We start from the raw sequence: 21454 nt of genomic DNA on the forward strand, positions 1-21454 counted from the left end.
CAATGCAAGTGTGAAGAAGATAAAAAGAATAAAGAGAATCACAAATTTTAAATCTTTAAAGTTTTTCTTTTTCTCCCCCTAAAGAATTAAAGGACGAAAAAGATGAAAACATTCATGTCTTCCTCACCCTGAAAGCAACAACAGATTCAACCTCCTCTGGTTCACAAAGCCATAGGCTGGGCAAATAGCTAAATTCCAACAGCAGGCTATAATCTGGTCTAATACAGTACACTATTCCAATGCTCCCTGGAGTGACAGCTCCAAGTCCATGCTTCGTGGTTGTCAAAGCAGAGCGAACACGAACCCAGTCACCAACCTTGAATTCTTCTACTCTTTGAATTTCTGCAGGATCAGCTTGCCATCCTCTGGATGCACCACTAAACCCGATACGTACAATCCCATCATCATCAACACAAAGAACAGTTCCAATGCTGTCCAGTGATAGACCCCTCAAAGCATACCTGGTAAACAGAAAATTACAAACATTTATTGTTTTTGCAACTTAAATTTCTTGGTCCATTCTGGGAAATGAGTTGGTGAAAGTTCTAGGCAGAAAGAATAAAATTATTATAAAAGATATGAAAGAAAAATGTTAAGCGATTTCAAGGTACATGTGCTGCACAATTCTATTGGTTTCATAAGTCAACATCAGAATCACAAGAGTAAGGTAAAAGGTATAATGATCTTTGCCAATATGAATTCACACTAAGGAGTTAAAGCACATATGGAAGAAAAAAACTATAAATCCTATGCAGTTGAGATATCTCAAGACAAATATCTTGATCCAGCATGAAAAGAATACCGTGTCAGTGCTCTTATAGCATGGTGTCATACTGATAATGGTTCACACACACACACAGCGAATGCATTTGAAAGAATAGATGGGCAATTATATAGGTTCAAACCTTGGCTCTCTAACATTAGGTTTTAGCCGCACAAGCTGCCCTCTGTCCAAAGGGATCACTTTAATAACCTCATTTGCCAACACATGAGCCACTCCGGAGCAAAATGACACAACGAGATTGTCGCTGTCAAGAACTCTTTGTACAAAACCAACACTCCCATGCTTTGCACCTTGCCATCCATGTGTAGGGGAGATAACATTTCTTCTAAATTTCACCCAGTCTCCTATATCAAATCTAGAAACCATTCAAAGCAAAAAATGAGTATAGTGCCATAAAGAATCATTAATGAAACATATTGAAAGTAATTGCTATACCCACGTTGTTGGAGAAAGATGAATTCCTTTATCCATGAGTGCTTCCTTTAGCTCTTCCGAAATCCATTCCCGTGGCAAGGCTTCCAAAAGATCACACAAAGTCTTACCACTGTTTCAATCATAAATATACCAAAACAATCAGTGATATAGGACCACTGTTGTTCTTATATCATTAAGTGATCTTGGAATACACATCAATTAGTTCAACATATAAAATTGATGAGGAGTAACCCCTTAAGATAGCTTGCCTATGATTTCTTGCTTCAATAGCAGCAGCTGGATCTTGCATCATCAAAACAATGCATTCAATATTTTCCCGTATCAATTTTGCTGCATCAGCAGCTATATGGAAAGCATTGTCACCATCATCATCCTGATCATAATTGCAAAAACAATAAAAAGTCACAATAAAATAGAAAAGAAAATATTGGAAGTATATTTACAAAACAGTAGAATCAACAATATCTTGCTGGCTACTATGAAGGAAAGAAAATCTCTGTTCAATTTGAATAAGAACCGTGCAGTGAGCCAAGTTGGGCCAGAATGAATATAGCAGTGGATTTTTATGTTTGGTTTGATAAGCTGAATGCATCTTAAAAATATTTTCAAACTTGCATCATTCAATTTTCCAGTGGATCTTGAACAAGTTTTTATCAAGCAGATCACAAAGAAGTAATGTGCCTAATTTATTTTATATAGTTTTACATATATCAAGCTGCAGTTGGAAAATTAACAAGCTCCTAAATGTCTTCAAGCATGAGTATGTAGATAATACGTCAACCTCAAACATGATTCCAACAAACTAAACATAAGTCAAACTCCAGTAGCTTGATTCATCCAACACAAGGAGTATCCTTAATCCAAGGAGAAGAATGAATAGGAACAAGGGGGAAGGTGCAAGGTGCCAACTAGAAGCAATAACTACAAAGGAAGACCATAACCCCACTAGTCAGTTGGCCAACTCACAACAGTTGGGAAAGCAAAGGTCTCCATCAACAAGGGAAGTGGTGATTTGGAAACAAAGTACATCCCCTTCCTCTTTTTTGGTATCTCCTATCTTTTTCCTTTCTTTAGTCTTCTCCATTTATTTTTATTTTTTATTTTTTTACTTTCCCTTCAAGTAGGGTGGTGCCTATTGAAAATAAGATACTTAAGCCACAATTAAGATGCTTTAGGTCTTCGAGAAAAAAAATTATAATGGCTTTACAGAAGATATAGCCATAGATTGAGATTATTGGCAAGCTAAGAGTCTATGTAGCAGATCCCACTTGGTGGGATTTTAAGGCTTAATATGTTGTTATTGGGTATATGAGAAAAAAACCAATAGACGCACCTGTGAAGTGAGTGAATAGAATGAAATAATTTTGAAGCAAAATGCACCATCCTTGTATATTTCCTACCTTTATTTATATATACATTTATCTTTTTCCTTTAATTCAAGTGGAATAGCAAGATATTTTCTGATCATTCTTACCTCCAAACCAAAACATTCTCTCTAGTCTCTCCATAAAGAAAACCAGTTGAAGCAAAGTTCTCTACTAAAAATAAGATACATCTTAGTTTCAGCCAAAAACATCAGTATGTGGTTTAGAGTATAAAATGAAAAATATAGTAACCAACGAAACTCTATTCCTTTACTGCAGTAGAATTTTAACATCCAAAGTGTAAGAATAAATAATCCACAACATATTCCCAGACTATGTGAAGCCCATTAATAACCTAATTTGTTTATCAGGTGCACCAAAAATGAGATACTCCAAAATTGAACTGTATCTTAAAAAGTGGCACAAGTTAGAAGGTCTCTTGTTGAGTCTTGGATCAGTTTCCTCACAATAATAAACACTATCTCCCACCCCTATCTCCCACCCAAACCCTCGCCCGATAGTAATAGAAACAATAAAGAAATGTAAACAGAACAAATAACAAGCAATAACAGAAAAAGAACAAGAAGACTTATCCTGGTTCGGGCAAGAATTTGCCCTACATCCAGACTGCCAAAAGCTGCTGACAGAATCCACTAGAGAAGAATCAAGAATACAGCACCCCCTCACTGTTCTCTCTCGCACACACTTGGACTAGAAATCAATAGCCTCTCTCCCGAGAATACAAGGACCGAGCATTAGCTCTCTCTCAATTCTCTAACTCTCATGTGCGAAAACAAAAGAATAGAATGAATGCTGATCGTTTAAGCAGAACCTACCCGCCTCTATTTATAACTAATAGAGGCGGTTACTAACCAAGGACTAAAATGACAAATTAGAAGAAATAGAAGGACTTCCGGAACTAATTCCAAGGATATTAGTTCCGTTGCATTTTAACTCATTAAAACATAAAATACAATCATATTTCTAACTCTATTTAAATCCTTCACTGAGACTGATGCTAACTATTGCAAATCTTAACATTTCTTTATATGAATCTACTTTTATAATAAACGTGACAATCAAAATTTTCCCATAAGCATAAATTTCTTCCAATAATTCATGTTTTGGTGTATCTTAATCCATGCCCTTGTGACTTGGTAATTCAGCAGCTCCTTAATGCTGAAAACAGCAAAATCATTAAACTGTGAGCAACTCTTTGGCTGAACAAGCAGTCACTACTCACACATCTTTGCCACCATAAAACTATGCTAAAAAAGATATACAATGTTTTTCTTCAGGGCAGTGGTTTCTACAGGAATTTTCAGGGCAAAGCTTTTTCCAGCAAGTGTATGTTGAGTTTCCATACATTCATCAAGTGGGTAGCATGTCTAAGAGAGAGACATCTCTGGTAAAGAAAGCGAGGCAGGAAATATTGAGCATCATATAAAGAAAACAAAGAAACAAGGGAAGACGAAGAAGAAAGGGAAGATGGATTCCAAGGGGTACAAGATTGGTAACTAAGCTTCCAAAAAGCTTGACTAAAGCTCTGAGCCAAAGGATGCGGCTTCTTGTGACAGTGGCAACAATGAGCGCCATGATTGAGTCAATGGACCAGGCAAAGGCAAAGGTGGCTAACAGCCATAAGATGGGGGAAGATATTCTGCAAGACCCACAAATATGCTGTAAATGATTAACAGGCTTTCTTAGGGATATTAGGGATCCTTTTAGAACATGAAACACTTGATGGCTCTGGCTCACTATTGCCAGTCCCCAGTGGCATGAATCAAGCTTTTCCCGATCACTTGCTAGCTTATCCTGGTCTCTTTTCCCGCAAACTTCCAGCACTATAACCAGGGAAAATTGCATTGTAGTTGAGCCCTAAGAAACATAAATATTGATACTGATATAAAAACAGATATTGCTGCATGTCTGAAAATGAAAACAATAATAAAAAGACCAGGACATGCCATTTAATGTGCCCCCTCCCTACCTCTCTAATGCCAATGTGCCAGGATTGTGACAATGGAAATTTTTTTAGACGAACAAGGAATAAAATTAATTTGCTGTTATATCCTCTTGTTTCCTTTCAAACTAATGTTAATGTGAATTTATTTTTATTTAACCCTTTCTAGGTGGTCATTTAGAATAGTGATGATATAAATATTGAACCTTGACCTTCAGTTTTTCTGTTTTATTTGAGGACATGATTAAGAATGAAATAATGATGATGGTGATAAAAAAGATTCATGTAGACAACTGCAAATAGTTAGAGAAAGGCTTAATTGAAAAGAACATTTGTCAAAAATTTTGGTCAATGTAACATGAAAAATAATATCCCAATCTCAGCAGTGTTGTGTCAAACTAACTCAATACAACAACTAATAACTAAGCAAATAAAGGAATTGTATTCAGTCCTGATAGATATTACAAGACGAAAAATAATAATAAATGAATGAACCAACCTGCAAATTGCAATTTGCCCCAACAGATAAGAGCAATTCAACACATGATTTTGCACCTTTGGCCAATGCTAAATGAAGAGGAATTGTATTGTGCAAATTCCTGATGTTAACATCCACTCCGGCATCAAGAATAATCTACTCAAACGAAGTTTAGAAACCATCATATTGAGTAGAAGATAGATAAATAACCAATAAAATTTTAATTTCATGATTAAAAATCAGCAGTGTTCATTTTAAATAGGAAGTGAAGAAGCCAATAGACTCACCTTGACCAACTCAACGTCATTAGCCATAGCAGCTGTATGCAAAGCTGTTCGCCAATTTTGGGTATCTTGGGCCTCAGGATTTGCACCAGCTTCAAGTAATATCCTTACTAGCTCCCTACCCTCTATAAAATTAAATGGATAGTAAGAATTCATCCAGTTTCAATGAGTTTCCTTTTGTAATAGCTAGGTAAAAGTATAAAAAATTAGAAAGACAAAATAACTAGCCAAAAATAAATTACGACCCAAATCAGGGACCCCCATTAGGACCCAAGTCAGAAAAAGCTATTAGGTACTGTCATTCTTGTCTATAACTGTTCAAAAAATGATTGACAGGAAATGACAAACAGAAGTTTTAACACAGTTCAGGAGGAGAACAAGAAAAACAAACCAAAATCATCTAAAAAGGCATTCTTAATGCATGAGGTTCCCCAGTCTGTGAGGGTTGAGGGAGTGTTGCTTCTGTATGCAGCATTACCCTTACTTTGCAAAGAGGCAGTTTTCACAGCTCAAACTCATGACCAGCCAGTCACAAAGGAGCAACCTTACCATCCCTACCAAGACTTGTCCTCAAATCAAAATTATCTACTAAAAAAATTTATTAGTTTCACACAAACCTCTCTCCGGAATAATTTAAATCATGTGCAGATAAGCTTTTAGTCATAGGAGAGTCTTATTTATAGTTATATCTGAACTGTATTCTATATTTTGTTTGATAGGGGCAGGAGGATATCAGTAATTTCAAAATTTAAAGAAAGCTTCAAGTCTAAGTTCTGGTCCATTTAATTGGTTTCATTGGATTTATTACATGGTTTTTTATAAACGTCAGAGAACTCCGAATGCTACTTGAGTATTTTTTTTTGGCTTGTTTTCAATGATACTTATGTAATTAGAACCATTAGATTCATTACATGGCTTTAGCCTATGTCGAACTACTAATCCTAGTTAAATCTAAGATATGAAACTGATAAAACCAGGTAAGTCCGGCAAATGAAAACTCAATTAGGAAATTACATAACTTGCTCCAACTGATGACCAATGGGTGAGACTCTCGGAGCTATGCACTAACTGGGAGATGCAATTGTTGCCTAAGGGAATCCAAATGTAATCATGCCCAGTTCTAGACTTCTAGTAGTGTATCTATATTGTTGGAAGATTGGAAGCTTCAAATCAGATCAAGGAGATTTATTCTGTTTCTTTTTTTTTTTTTCAGTATTTTCTGTCTCAGTTTGTTTCCTCTTTTGTGTCATTTCCTAGTTTAGAGATTGAGTCGTCAACTGTTTCCAAATTTACTCCTTAATCTTTGCTTCCCTCTATCTATATATTGTTCTTGAATCCAATGAATGAATTATCAGTGGTATTATTTTTCAACATACCTATTGATTTCATGGTATCAGAGCATGGCTGCAATAAACATAGCCATCCAGGTTCCTAAAGCCCAGCCGTCCAACGCCACTGCCGTCACGACCAACCCTAGCTGCACCCAAGCCAGCTGTCCAACGTCGCTGTGGTCAACCCTAGCTGACCAGGCCAGCCATCCAATGTCATCATCCACCACCTAATGAAAACCAGATTTGGCCTCATGGCAAACATCCCTCCATTGCTGACCAACATGGAGTTTGTGGACTCCTTGTCAAATCATATCCCGAACCCAACTCGATCACTCCTTCCAATCCAGCGAGTTTTATTCAATCAGTTCCAAGCCTCCAAACCTCCAACTTTAATCCCTTCATTCAAATAACCCAACACAAACTAAAAGGGTTGAACTTCCGTGAGTGGTTCCCGTTGGTTCTTCTAGTAATCAAAGGGAAAGGGAAGATGAGCTACTTAATGGGTGAAATTGCTGCTCCACTTGCAACTGATTTGGCATAGAAGACGTGGGAGGCCGAAAGTTCCATAGTCATGACGTGGTTGATCAACTCCATGGATCCGAAAATCGGCAGGGCGTACCTAATTCTTCAACACAGCCCATGGGATCTGAAGAATAGTTCAAGAAATGTACTCCGATCTCCAAAATTCTGCCCAATGCTTCGAAATGCGTTCTGCCCTCCATAACACTCGGTAAGGAAATAGGTTAGTCACTAAATTCTTCAACATTTTAATTGAGTTATGGCAAGAAATGGATTTGTTCTATACAATCAAATGAAAGTGTTCCAATGATGGTATGCTATATAACCAAATGTTCAAGAATTCAAGAAAGAAAGAGTTTGATTTCCTTCAGGGGCTTAACAAGGAACTAGAAGAAGTTAGAGGGCATATTCTTGGGATATAGCCACTACCGCCAATCAAAGAAGCGTTTGTTGTGGTAAGAAGGGAAGAAAGCTGGAGGAAGGTGATGTTGAACACAAATCCGAAGGGGGAAGAGGCCCAACTTGGATCTGCCCTAGTCACAAACCAAGGAGATGTGAACAGTCACTCTTGAACCCAATGCCCTAAGGAGAACAAATCTTGGTGTGAACACTATCACAAGCCATACCACACCAAAGATACATGCTGGCACATTCATGGGAAACCTGCAGATTGGAAACCTAGAAGTCAATGAAAGTAAAATGCTGCTACACGTAGCAGAGATGACTGGAGAACAAAAAAGGCCAGCTGCAACCCCTTTTACTGATGAGCAAATGGAGATTTTGAAGAACCTGCTAACTCAGTCCAGATCGGAATTGCCTGCTCGATCTGCCTTTGCTACAAATGTCGCACAAAAAGGTAATACTCAGTCATTCCTCTCGTCAAAACAACAAAACACTAGTGAATGGATTGTTGATTCAGGGGCCTCCGACCACATGACTGGGTCATCCGCCCTCTTCTCTTCATATAGACAGTGTGATGGAGAGGTAAAAATTATTGTGACTGATGGGAGCTCTTCAATTGTTGTTGGGATCGGAAATCTAAACCTATTTGAATTAAATCTGAAATCTGTCATTCATGTCCCGAGCTTACAATATAATCTCATTTCTACCAGTAAGTTAACTAAAGATAAACAATAACCTTTTTTCCTACTCATTGTGAATTTCTAGATTTGTCTACGAGGATGATGATTGGCAATGCCGATGAACAAAATGACCTATTACTTTTTTGCTTCTCCTTCAAGACTAGGTTCACTAAAAAAATTCTCTCTGTCTAGTGTTTTAGATTCCAATATCTTCCTTTGGCATACTTGTCTTGGTCATCCCAATTTTAATTATTTGAAGTACTTGTACCCAGATCTATTTATCAACAAAGATGTTTCTTCTTTCAGTTGTGAGCATTGTATTTTTGCTAAACAATCACATAAACATTATCCAAACCACTCTTATCATGCATCCATAACATTTCATCTCATCCACAGTGACATTTGGGGGCCAACTCGTTTTTCAAATATTACTAGAGCTCGATAGTTTATTACTTTCATAGATGACCATACACGTGTGTGCTGGATTTATCTTTTGAAAGAAAAATCTGAAACCAACACCATATTCAAGCAGTTTCATAAACTTATCGCCAATCTATTTCAATCATCTATTCAAATTCTTCATTTTGACAATGGTAGGGAGTATTTCTCCCATGAATTCAATGACTATCTTGCTGAACATGGTATTCTTCATCAAAGCTCTTGTCCCCATACTCCTGAACAGAATGGTATTGTTGAGTAGAAAAATCGTCATATTCTTGAAGTTGCCCACTCCCTCATGTTCACCACTAATATTCAGAACCAGTATTTGGGGGGGGGGGGGGGGGGGGAGTTGTTCTAACTGTCCATGTTCGTGAACAGTGTCTAAACTTCCTGGAAATTATATCTTCCATTCCCAGGTCTTCACGTTATTTGTAATCAGGAAACTTCTCAAGAAAGCCACATACTTTGCTGGCCCTTCAGCAACAAACGCATAAACCAAAATCCATAATATATCATTCTTTTATAGTGCCAGAAAAAATGTGAGGTTGAACATGCACTTATTCTACATCAGCTTCAAAGTACTAAAGAAAATCAAATTTCATATATACTAGCTGGACTTGGGTTTAAATTTCATTCTGATGTGGGAGAATCATTTCTCCAGGACAAGGGTCCAAGCAGCAGCTCTATGAGAAAAGTTTAGAACATAAAACATAGGTGAAACGAGGAATTTCCGGTTTTCTAAACATAAAATGGAAAAGGTAATACAGAGGAATCAAAAGAGAAAGAAGAACCAAATGGCATAATTAAATTTTACCAGGCTCACGATCCTTCTTTAGGGAAGCTGCCATACATAATGCAGTTCCAGCTGGACTTGCCACATCAATTGCTTCAGCAATCTCTTCAGTTGTTGCAACTTCTACCCACCTTTTGATAACTGCTATGTTCAATGTTTCTATACACGAGTGTAGAGGTCTGCATAGAAGGGGAAATATGCAACTCAGAGAGAAAACCTAGTAAATGTTAAAGTAACTATGCTGAATTTTGTATACAAAAAAAAGACATAACAACAATCACAAGCCTTCATCCCACTAGGTGAGATTGGCTACATGAATTCTGGCACTCCACCCATCTCTATCCATGGCCATATCCTATTTTAACACAAATGCTTGCCTGCCTACTCACATAATGTCTTGAGTATTTTTTTCTTTTCTTGTTATGACTTCGATTTACTTTTCCTTGTTTTTTTTTTAGGTGGGGGGGGGGGAAGGAAGGCTGCAATATTGGCATTGTATAAGCATGCAATCATGAACGTAATCTGTTGGGGAATTTTAGTGGTTATATTTTCATTCACCCTGATGGTAGATATAAAAGTCTCATACCTCCTATCTTGGCTGTTGGATGATGGCCGATTTTATATCCCAGTTACTTTTACTTTTGACATGGGACACTCAAGTGAAGAAGAATTAACAATCTCTCACAGGCATCAAAGAGCCAGCCAGTGCAGAGACTCAAGCATTATTTTCTTTATGCTGTCATTTATAATTAGTAGCAGGGAACATTAGTCCTTCCCTTGACAGGATGTTGTGTTTATAGAGAATATGAATTGCTACTCTTCTATATAGGGGCATGGTTTATGCCCTTTAGTGTCTTTTCAAAAAGACCTCCATCTTATGAGGAAAAGGAAGAAGAAACTTCTGTTCATTTGTAGCAAATACATGCATTTTTTACTATATGTGTCTATTTAAACCAATTCCTGAGTAAGCAGCAGCTGTCTTAGAATGTGAAATGGAAGCATGCCATTAGAAGACAACAAAAGACAGAAAATTGCTTCTAAACTAAACGACAATATTCTTTATGTACATGGCAAGGAAAAACCTCCTTTCATAACGAAAAAGAAAGGAGATAAGAAAGAAAGGAGATAAGAAAGAAGAGACTGTTGTTATTCATCTACAGCAACAACATGCATTTTCCAGTAAATGCATCCATTTATAGTATTCAATAAATGCTTCCCCTTATGAGGAAAACAAAAAGGAAATAAGGAAGAACAAACTGTAGTAATTTATCCATACAAATTACATGCATTTTCAGTAAATATATCCATTTAAAATTCATACCTTCATAAGCAATAATTATCTTAGAATGTCAAATTGAAGCATGCCATTAGGAAACAACAAAATACACTTCAAAAAGACGCTTCTAACTAGCTGTTCATTATATACATGGAAAGCAAATCTAGGAGGGGTTTCCATCTAAAACAATTGAGCTCTCACAGTCAACAGATCTTACGTCATGTCTTTTGAGTTACGGACACCCATTAGTCTGCAGCCCCGATTTTCCAGTATTGCGATAGCACATTCTGTGAATTTCTTAGAAAGGGCTATATGTAGTATAGTCTCACCATTATCATCCACTTGACTGGGATCAGCTCCAGCTAATAATATCTCCTGTGATCATCAGGAGATGTTTGTTATTGTTTTGAAGAATGAAGAAGGAACAGCATTAACTAAAAAGACAGTGGTTGAGTCAGTAACTTACGCGCATGCAATCTGGCTGCCCATAATATGCAGAGACATGAACTACAGATAGACCTTCCTTTAACCTACATATGACATTAGAAGACTTTCTGATGAGAGCACGAATGCATTCTGGGGACCCAGCTGCCAAAGCAAATATAATGGGAGGATTCCCATCTCTGTCTGGGACATCAGCATCTGCATCACTGTATTCTAAGATGGCATCCACTAGCTCAGGGCAACCCCGTCTACAAGCCAAGTGCAGCGCTGTCTGACCATCAGCATTATGGGCTTCCAAAAGAGAAATAATGGAGCTGCTACTGTTTCCTGAGGCAGTCTTAGCAAGAAGATCTCTACAAATTCAAACAAAGAACATTTACAAAAATGTCCGAGACAAATAAATCAATGAAACAGCAGAAAGTTGGTTGCAACGTCAAAACTGACCTAACTCCATAAAGATCCCCTGCAGAAACCAGCTGATGCAGACAGTTGGAACTAACCTGGAAAGCATCCAAAACAGATGTGGGGGACCGTCCCGCCATATCTATTTGAGGACTTTTAGCAGGTTGACTGTATTCCAGACAAGAAAGTGTGGCTCACATGTCAAGATACTTTTAGTTTCTTCATGGTAATGATTAGATATTTATAGGAGATTCATGCTGATATATAACAAAAGGTTCAGCAAAGAAATTGGCAGAAGTAGGCAAGTTTCAATCTTATCATAGAGAAGAGGGAGGGATTCATAATAACAATTCCCTCAGAAAAGCAGATATGCATGTTATTGTGTAGTTGCACCAACCCTCTATCAAGATCATGCTTCTTTTGTTTTAGCACATTTCTTCAAGTGATTGGACATTTGCAATGATTCAAACATTAAAATCTGATAATAGCCTATCAAAGAATTCGGGTCCATTTGATTTCGTTTCCATTTCCAGTTTTCTGTTTTTGTTTTAAAAAAAATCTAAACATTTCCAATATTCTGGGAAAAACAAAAACGTCTTGTCAAATTTCATGTAAGGTTAAAAACATTTCAAGCCAACACAGAAAAGAAATTTTTTAAAGAAATGTACCCCAACCCAACACAAAAATGGAAATGCCTTTTAGCATTTTCATGTGGTTTGAAAAGGAAATGCTTTGGCATTTCTGTGTGGGGTTGATCATTTCAACCCAACATAGAAACCAAATGCCAAAAAGGTGTTTTAGTGTTGACTTGAGTTTGTTTCAACCCAACCCCAGAAATATTTAAGAAACATACCTCTACCCTCCCAACAGTTCCCATCCTCATCATGACCAACAGTCACCACCTAAGATGATCAACCACCCCCCTCCAGCGACCATTCTGCCCCTTAGATGACCCCTTAGACCACATTTTCAACTGCTCAACAAGACATCAATGTGTACAAAAGCTCCTCAGATAGCCCAATCATGTTGAAACACCAAGATTTGGCCAAATCCAATGGTTGATGGCCTCCATCCCCATTTTCAACAGTGAAGAAGTGTGTAGATCTACATTTCTTGGTTCTCTAGTGAGCTTTGACAGACACCCTTCACTGCTTCCCCAACTTTGACGACCTTCAAGTTCACACTCCCCCAATTTTGGTAACCACTTTGTCCACTAACCTTCCTATCGCTCCCACTCCCCTTTCTGACAATATAACTTATTGTTCTATTTGTTACTTTATTGGATTTTTACCTATAAACAATTGTGAAAATTAGGTGAAAATTTTAAGGTAAATTGCCCCCACACCCCCTGTGGTATGGGTCTTTTGCTCAGACACCTCTTGTGATTTGTTTTTTGTACAGCAACCTCCTATACTTTCCCTAGATTACCAAGACAGCGCTTCTGTGAGAAATGACGTTAATTAGGATAAAATTAAATCAAAATCATTGTTAATCTCTAACTCATTAAGAAATAATAAACAAAATACATTTAAAAAGAAAACCTGGGTTTCACCACTGGTTGACAGAACCAGGGGGGTCTTTGCCAACCAACACCGCAACTGGTCGCTGGGTTCTAGTCATTGCTGGAATCCAGCCAGGGAAACCTTGTTGTCAAGGAAGAAGACAAAGGTGAGAGGGTTCCACTGCCAACGCCTTCTTCCTCTTTGTCTTTGAGACAACAGCAGTGCAGGGAGAGGAACAAAGAGAAACTTGAGAGGGGACACAGAGAGAGCTCAACAATTGTCAGATTTGCAGAAGGGTTGAGCCACAGGCAGTCAGTCAAAAAATCAGAGCGGAGATAAAGGGAGAGAGGGAGATGCGGAAAGATCAGTGGCCATGGGTGAGCAGAGATGGAGAGATTGGTGGCAGTGGGTGAGCAGAGACGGAGAGAAGATGAGGAATCACACAAGAGATTAAGACAGAGGAAGAAGACTACAATGGCAGTATAACATTCTCCACTGTTGTATTCTTCCTTGACAGCAAGGTTTCCCTTGCTGGGTCCCAGCCATTTCTGGAACAAAGAGATGAGTTCTGGCGTAGGTTGCCAGAAACGCTGGTTCCAACCAAACAGTGCCAGAACCAGGTTTTTTGTTTATTATTTTTAATTAGTTAGAAATTAGAATAATGTTGATTAAATTTGATCCTAATTAACTTTGTTTCGAATATAATGAGTGTCTTGGCAATTTAGGGAAAGTACAGGGACTTACTCAACTAAAAACAAACCATAACAGGTGTCTAAGCAAGTTTTGGGGGCAATTTACCCAAAAATTTTATATATATACATATGATACATAAAATTATATTACATGAACATACAAAAGTTCCACCATTATATGAAGAAAAAAAAGATAACATAAATAGAATTATCAAATGATTTTTTTTGTTTTTTGTCTGCAAATTTTTCAAAATGACTGCAAAAGTTATTTTTTTCAACTGAATACAGAAATCCAAAAACAAAAATTGAAAACGAACATATAGCTGATGACAAACCTTTAACAAGGAAAATCCTATTTATTTCCAGCAAAAAGAACTCAATATATACAGTTTTGAAGGTTAACAACTCACCTCCTTAAAAATAGGACACACTACCAAACCAACTATCTTGAAACAAACAAACAGATAAGGTCCACTTAGACCATAACCATTAGATAAGGATAACCAAAATAACCAACAAATAAAGGATAAAACAATAAGACACAAGCCACTGGATAAATTCTTTAAAATTGATAAAACCTCACTACTTATCTTCTGACACTCCCCCTCAAGTTGGTGAATGGATATCCTCCATTCCCAGCTTGCTTGTTATACTTTGAAAAACTACACCTAGAAGTCCTTTAGTGAGTAAGTTTGCAAGTTGATTTCTTGTAGACACAAATGGTGTACAAATTAGATCACTTTCAAGTTTTTCTTTTATAAAATGCCTGTCAACTTCCACATATTTAGTGCAGTCATGTTGTACCGAGTTATGTGCAATATTAATAACTAACTTATTATCACAATATAGCTTTAAAGGAGCCTTCCATATGAGTTTTAGATCTTCTAGAATTATTTTTACCCATAACAACTCACACATCTCAAGGGCCATTGACTTGAATTCAGCCTTTGCACTTGACTTTGCCACAACACTCTATTTCTTACTCCTCCAAGCCACAATATTCCCCCCTAGGAATGTATAATATCCAGATGTTGACTGTCTATCAACCACTGACCCTACATAGTTAGCATCCGTATAGGCTTCAACAGTTAATTCTTGCCCTCTTTTGAACAAAATTCCCTTACCTAATATACCCTTAAAATACTGCAAAATTTGATGCACTGCTTTCGGGTGTATCTCCTCAGGATTGTGCATGAATTGATTGACAACTCCCATAGCACATGGTATGTCTGACCTAGTATGTGAAAGATAAATGAGCCTCCTAACTAATCTTTGGTAGAGGCTCTTATCTGTTACTGTATCTTCTAGGTTGTCACCAAGTTGATGATTAGGCTCAATAGGGGTTTCAGTAGACCTGCATCCTAGCATGCTTGTATTTTTTATTAGGTCAAGAAAATACTTTTGTTAGGATATGAAAATCCTTTGCTAAGAGTGTGCCACTTCTATACCTAAGAAATACTTTAGTTTGCCTAACTACTTAATTTCAAATTCTTTTATCAAACACTTCTTTAGACTTTCAATTCCTTCCAAATCATCACCTGTCATTATAATGTCATCCATATAGACCAATAAAACAGTTACCTTTCCGAAAATATAATGTCTTACAAACAAAGTGTGATCACCTTAGCTTTGCTTGTTTCCCAAAGTTAGCATAGCTTCGGTAAATCTTCCAAACTATGCTCTTGGAGACTACTTCAAACCGTATAGAGCTTTATTCAATCTGCATACAACATCCTTTCCTACTTTTGAATTTGAACATAATCCTGGTGGTACTTCCATATAGATTTCTTCCTCTAGATCTCCATGTAAGAAGACATTTTTCACATCAAATTGTTGTAGTTTCCAATTAAGGTTAGTTGCTAGAGACAACAATATCCTTATGGTGTTCATTTTTGCAACAGGAGCAAAGGTTTCAAAATAGTCTATACCATAGGTTTGGGTATAACCCTTAGCAATCAATATTGCTTTATATCTTTCAAAATAGTTACTTCCCTTTAGGCAACCTTACAAGATCCCATGTCCTGTTTTTCCCAAGTGCCTGCATCTCTACCCTCATAGCATTCCTCCAATTCTCACTACTTAATGCCTCAGATAGTGTTCTTGGTATAGGAATGGAGCTTATGTTGGTAAGAAAAACTTTATGACTAAGCGATAGATTTTTGTAGGACATGAATAGGTGTAGAGGATGCTTTGTGCAAGTTCTAGTTCCTTTACAATTAGCAATAGGAAGTTCACTATTATTTGAGTTAGATGGGTCAAAAATAGGTTCAATCTCATTAGGAGAGATGGAAGGAGAAGTGTTTACCTCATTATGATCCATGTCAAGACCAGGTGTGGATTCGAATGCTTGAACAAGTGCCGGATGAGCAGCTGGTCTCTTTCTTCTTGAGTATACTTGAAGTGGACAGTGTATAGGTTCTTAGATTGGACCATCTGGTATCTGTTCTTGAGGTTTGGACTGGGTATTAGATGCAGGTTGTGATGATGAAACAGTAGGTTGTAAGTGTGGAACAGAGGGGGTAATGAGGATGGGAATTCAAGAAGAAATAGGTATCCATCCTTATCCTCAGTTAGTGAGGTCTCCCCCTGAAGGGAATGCTGAGCAAAATATTAATTTTATTCAGCTAATGTAACATCCACTAATACAAAGAATTTTTTGGTTGGTGGATGGAAACACTTATAGCCTTTTTCAATAGGTGAATACCCCACAAAGATGCATCTAAGAGCTCTAGGATCAAGCTTCCTCATGTGTTGGGAGTGTAAATGAACACTCTAGGTACAAGACCATTAGAGATTGAGACCTATGGAAAGAATTGAGACAACAATTTGAGTGGGCTTTGGGAATTTAGATTTTTCAAAGGCAATCCATTCATAAGGTGAGTAGTAGTTCAAATAGCTTCCCCCAGTAAGTAGGTGTCCATTCTTTCTCTCGGCCACCCCATTTTGTTGTAGGGTATTAACACAAAAGGATTCATGGATTATGCCTCTTGCTTGAAAATAGGAAGTAAGGAATTGATTGAAATAGTCTTTAGCATTATCAGATCGAATTCTTTTGATTTCAACATTGAATTGAGTTCTCACCATATTATAGAAAACTAGAAATATGGAACTCACTTCAAATTTGTTCTTTAAAAGATAAATCTAGGTGACACATGTACAATAATCATCAATAAAAGACACAAACCACCGAGCCCTAGTGATGATAGGAATAAGAGAGACCCCATATGTCACTATGAATAAGAGCAAATGGAAAAGAACTCCTTTTCGTATTAACTAGAAAGGATGTTCTCTTATGCTTTGCAAATTCACTTATGTCATGCTAAAAGTCTTCTCCAACTAATCATTTGAACAATAAAGGATACATTAATCTAAGAACATTAAAAGATCAATGGACAAAACGTAGGTGTTGTAACCAAATTCTCTCTTTTTGAGACTTTAGGGACCCAATCAACAAAGATAGTGGGGAGAACTTAGTTGTCCTATTCTATTGTCCACTTTGTTCCTCAAGATAATAGAGATCTTTTTTCTCTCTAGCATGTCCAATCATACTCCTCGTGTCCTATGGGATGAAAAACCACCCTACAATTAGAATTTGTGGTGAGTTTTTGGATTGAAACAGATTAGCAAACAATTTAGGTACATGCAGGGCATTTTTTAATATAAAACTTAAAAAAGTCACCGATGTAAACATCTCCTTGGCCGACAACAATAGTTATACCATCAACTACAGTAATCTTTCTATTGTTAGGACAGGGGGTATATGAAATGAACTTTTTGGAGGAACAGGTCATATGATCTGTGGCTCCTGAATCAATGATCTAGACATCTAAGAGAGTAGTATTTAAGGCATTTAGTGCATGCGAGTAGGAAGAAATACTTGAAAAGGTTAAAGTACAAGTACTTGATCCAGTTGGTTTCTCTAGGGACTCAAGTAACTGCTTCAATTTTGTAACTTCTTCCTTGTTAAATTCAGCTAGTGATTTTGGAGAATCCCCTTCCCCAGATTGCTAGGTGTTTGCCACATATGTTTGCTCCTGTCTTTTCTACTTGCCTAATGTCCCTTTGTTCTTAGTTTGAGATTTTCCATGTAACTTCCAACATTTATCTATGGTATGTCTAGGCTTCTTACAATAAGTACACCATGATCTTCGTTTGACCGAGACCCATCTGGTGTTCTTTTAGCCTCACCTCCATGTTGTTCAAAACTAGAATGTTGGGGGTTCATTCTTTTGGTCATTAGGGCTGAATTCTCTACTGTAGGAGTCTCAAGCATAACTCCTCTCCTTCCTTCCTCAACACGAACTATGGTCAGAGTCTCATTTAGGGATGACAAGTCTTCTTTCCCAAAAATTTCTACCCTCATTGCATCAAACTCAATATTTAAACCAGCAAGAAATACATAAATCCTATCCTTTTCAACAAACCTTTTTAGAAGGGTTGCATCCTCACTGCAAGTCATCTTGATACGCTGATAATGATCCATCTCCTATTATAAAGTTTGCAAGAAATTGGTGTATTCAGTGATTGACCAATTTCCTTACTTTGTAGCTGAAATTTTTGTTTTAATCTCATAGATCTGGGCTGCATCTCAAACTTAGAGTAAGGCTGCTTAATTGCATCCCAAATTTCTTGAGTTGTACTTAGAAACATGATAGTGTCACTTATCTCTAGAAGCATTGAATTCCATAGCCAAGACATTACCATTGAGTCTTCTTCATCCCAAACCTCAAATGTAGGATCCCTTTTTTTTGGTCCAGTGCCGAGTAGATGGCTCAATTTGTCTCTCTCTTTCAAGAATGTGCGTATCAACTGGAACCATTTCATATAATTTTTACCATTTAGCCTATAGGTCGCTTGGATATTTTGTAAGTTTTTTATTAGAGTTGTACCTTTGATCTCTCCGCTGATAGTTGTTGTAACAGGGGCCTTAGATGCACCATTAGATTCTATTGCAGTAGACATGGTCTCTAGGTGACTCTTGCTTGATTGCTTGGGTCAAAAAAATGGGGTAGAATCTGATCTTGCAATAGTGCAAGTTTACAGGGCTCAAGGACACGAAAAATGGTAGTACCGGTTTCCAAGAAAAAAAACCGCCTATAGCTCTGATACCATGACAAAACTCTAGCAAGGAAAATCCCTCTTTATTTCCAGCAAAAAGAACTCAATATATACAGTTCTGAAGGTTAACAACCCACCTCCTTAAAAATAGGACACACTACCTATCCAACTATCTTGAAACAAACAAACAGATAAGGTCCACTTAGACCATAAACATCAGATAAGGATAAATAAAATAACCAACAAATAAAGGATAAAACAATAAGACACAAGCCACTAGATAAATTCAATAAAATTGAGAAAATCCCACAACTTATCTTCCAACAGCTGACAACAAAATCAACTATCAAATGAGACTTCTATTTTCCCCTTTTCCCCAGGTAAGTAAACTTGAGACTTCATAAAATATATAAAATCTAGTTGACCTTATTAAAGAAACACCCACACACCTGTGCTTAAAGTAATCCCTCTAGGAAAGGGTGAAATTCTTTCTCTATATTTTAACTCAACAAAGTTTCAATCAAAAGAAAAAAGTATGAAAAGGCATATACGAGAAGCATATAAGACACTCAAAATCATAATTCAAGTTAGTAAAGTAAGGACTTTTGGTTAGAACATAAAAGTTTCCTAGTCAAGCCTCAGCAAGTTCTCCAAGTGATAACAATTCATGTTTGTCAGTTCTAATTTGCTTAACCTTACCATTACCCACATATCCATGTAACAACAAAGAAGGTTTAGATGTCAAAAGAATGTACCAACTTAGGGCAGATAAAATGCTCTTACTTCTTGGGACTTTCTGGAGGACTACAAGGAATCCCTTGCAGATGGCGTAGAAATACAGCAAGCATTGCATGAAAAGTTGGCCTCCTTGTTGCCTTGAACTGTAGGCATTCACCAATCATCTTCCACAATTCTGTAGGAATACCAGCTCCTACTACACTAGCATACTGAGGTGGCAGCCTTCGATCCTTAACAACAGCACGGTAAATTTCCTCTGCACTTAAACCAGCCCACCTGCAGAACAATAACAATCTCTTACTAGTGATATTTAATGATCTATTACAAAGTAAAATCAAACTTTTCTCCACGTACGGAATTGAACCAGTGCACATTTCAACAAGGGCACAACCAAAACTCCAAGTGTCTGAGACTGCAGATAAAGCAACAGCATCATCCCTAAATAAGTGCAATGACTTCTTTAATGGCTCCCACATTTCTGGAGCTGTATAATGTGGACTCAACAGCATACAATCCATGCACCAATGTCCTTTCGATGTGTCAAGTTCTCGAGCTTTTCGGCAATAAGGTTTCTTCAAAATCACCGGAAAGCCATAGTCAGAAACCACAGCACGGCCACTTAGATCTAAAAGAAAATTGGATGGCTTCAAATTCATGCACACAATTCCTGCCGCATGTAGTTCAGCAACTCCACGAGCAATGTCAGCTCCGAATCTACAACCAAGTAACATGTAAAAGGCCAAAAACATTCATAACTAATGGAAAGTTTTTACTGAAAGTACTTTATAACAAAGAGCTGGAGGAAAAATGTCTTCTTTCTTCTTATTTTCTTTTCTTTTTTCTTAACAAACCTTAAAATGGAAATGACTGGAAAGACGAATGCTTGTGTTTGGAAAAGAGGCTTGGTAATGAACAGAATATAATTCAAATTCTGCAACCAGGTATAAATGACATAAGACACAAAAGCTTCACACAGAACTTTTAACATGATTGCACATTGAAAGCAACTGCAGTCCTCCGACATTAGTTCAAGTCTCTTAGCTGCCAAAGTCAATGTGTAAAAACAGAATCAATACTCTCTGCTTCCCACTTGGAAGCAAGAGGCTTGAAAAAGTGGATGAGTTTCATGGAAGTTAGAAGTACATTACATAGAATACTACATAGTCTAGAAAAAAGTACAATTATTTGCAACAAAAGATGCAGCTATATTTGCTTATGTGCATACATCAAGGAAAATACCTATTAGATCAAGTGTGCCCAACTCAAAAATCAGATACGTGCATCTTTTCCATCACTTGCACCCATACCTAAACCAAAGTAGGCCAAAGAGTAGACATAACATCCATCTAAATAATGCTCTTCCTGTCCCTCCACCCTACCCAGATAAAACGCCACTTACATGGACTAAATCACTCTTCCTCATTGATATGCCTACTGAATGATATTGAATATCACCAGATTTTTCTACATTTACATTGATGCTAAGCTAATTTATCTTTAATGCAATCTTTGCTAGTTTTTATTTATCCAAATCAGGACCAGCCTTTCCTGAAAACTAGAATGTGTTCACAAGCAATTTCCAGGATCAAATCCCACATTAAATGAAGAGACAGAGAAAAAGAAACATGATAGGAAAATTAGAGTAGCTTAATATATTTACATTTGCCACATTGTTCATTTGTTGTCAGGGATCTAGACCTGACTTAGGGTGTTTAGTGGAATTTGGAAGAAATCGAAGGAGAGAGAATAGAAAGGGAGAGAGAAATCAAAAGAACAGAGAGTAAGATCAGAGAGAACAGAGAGAGAGAGAATTTGAGAGGGAAAGAGTTCTGTTATCATTCAAGTTTCAACAATAATTCCCATCCTCT

At 37.2% G+C, this 21454-nt stretch overlaps 1 protein-coding gene across 1 annotated transcript in view; it reads right to left on the reverse strand.

The window, feature by feature from the left end:
- Positions 1–21454, reverse strand: part of LOC127799283 (E3 ubiquitin-protein ligase KEG-like) — a 48425-nt gene that overhangs the window by 3046 nt on the left and 23925 nt on the right. Inside the window, exons 2-13 of the mRNA XM_052333197.1 lie at positions 19941–20300; positions 19632–19862; positions 11639–11764; positions 11217–11547; positions 10968–11125; positions 9496–9653; positions 5312–5433; positions 5046–5180; positions 1468–1592; positions 1224–1328; positions 906–1139; positions 128–461 (exon numbers count right to left, since the gene is read on the reverse strand). Of these exons, the coding sequence (XP_052189157.1) occupies positions 128–461; positions 906–1139; positions 1224–1328; positions 1468–1592; positions 5046–5180; positions 5312–5433; positions 9496–9653; positions 10968–11125; positions 11217–11547; positions 11639–11764; positions 19632–19862; positions 19941–20300 (2419 nt within the window). The remainder of the gene's footprint in view (positions 1–127; positions 462–905; positions 1140–1223; positions 1329–1467; positions 1593–5045; positions 5181–5311; positions 5434–9495; positions 9654–10967; positions 11126–11216; positions 11548–11638; positions 11765–19631; positions 19863–19940; positions 20301–21454) is intronic.

Source organism: Diospyros lotus, chromosome 1 (assembly GCF_014633365.1).
Source record: "Diospyros lotus cultivar Yz01 chromosome 1, ASM1463336v1, whole genome shotgun sequence".
Taxonomy (NCBI): Eukaryota; Viridiplantae; Streptophyta; class Magnoliopsida; order Ericales; family Ebenaceae; genus Diospyros; species Diospyros lotus.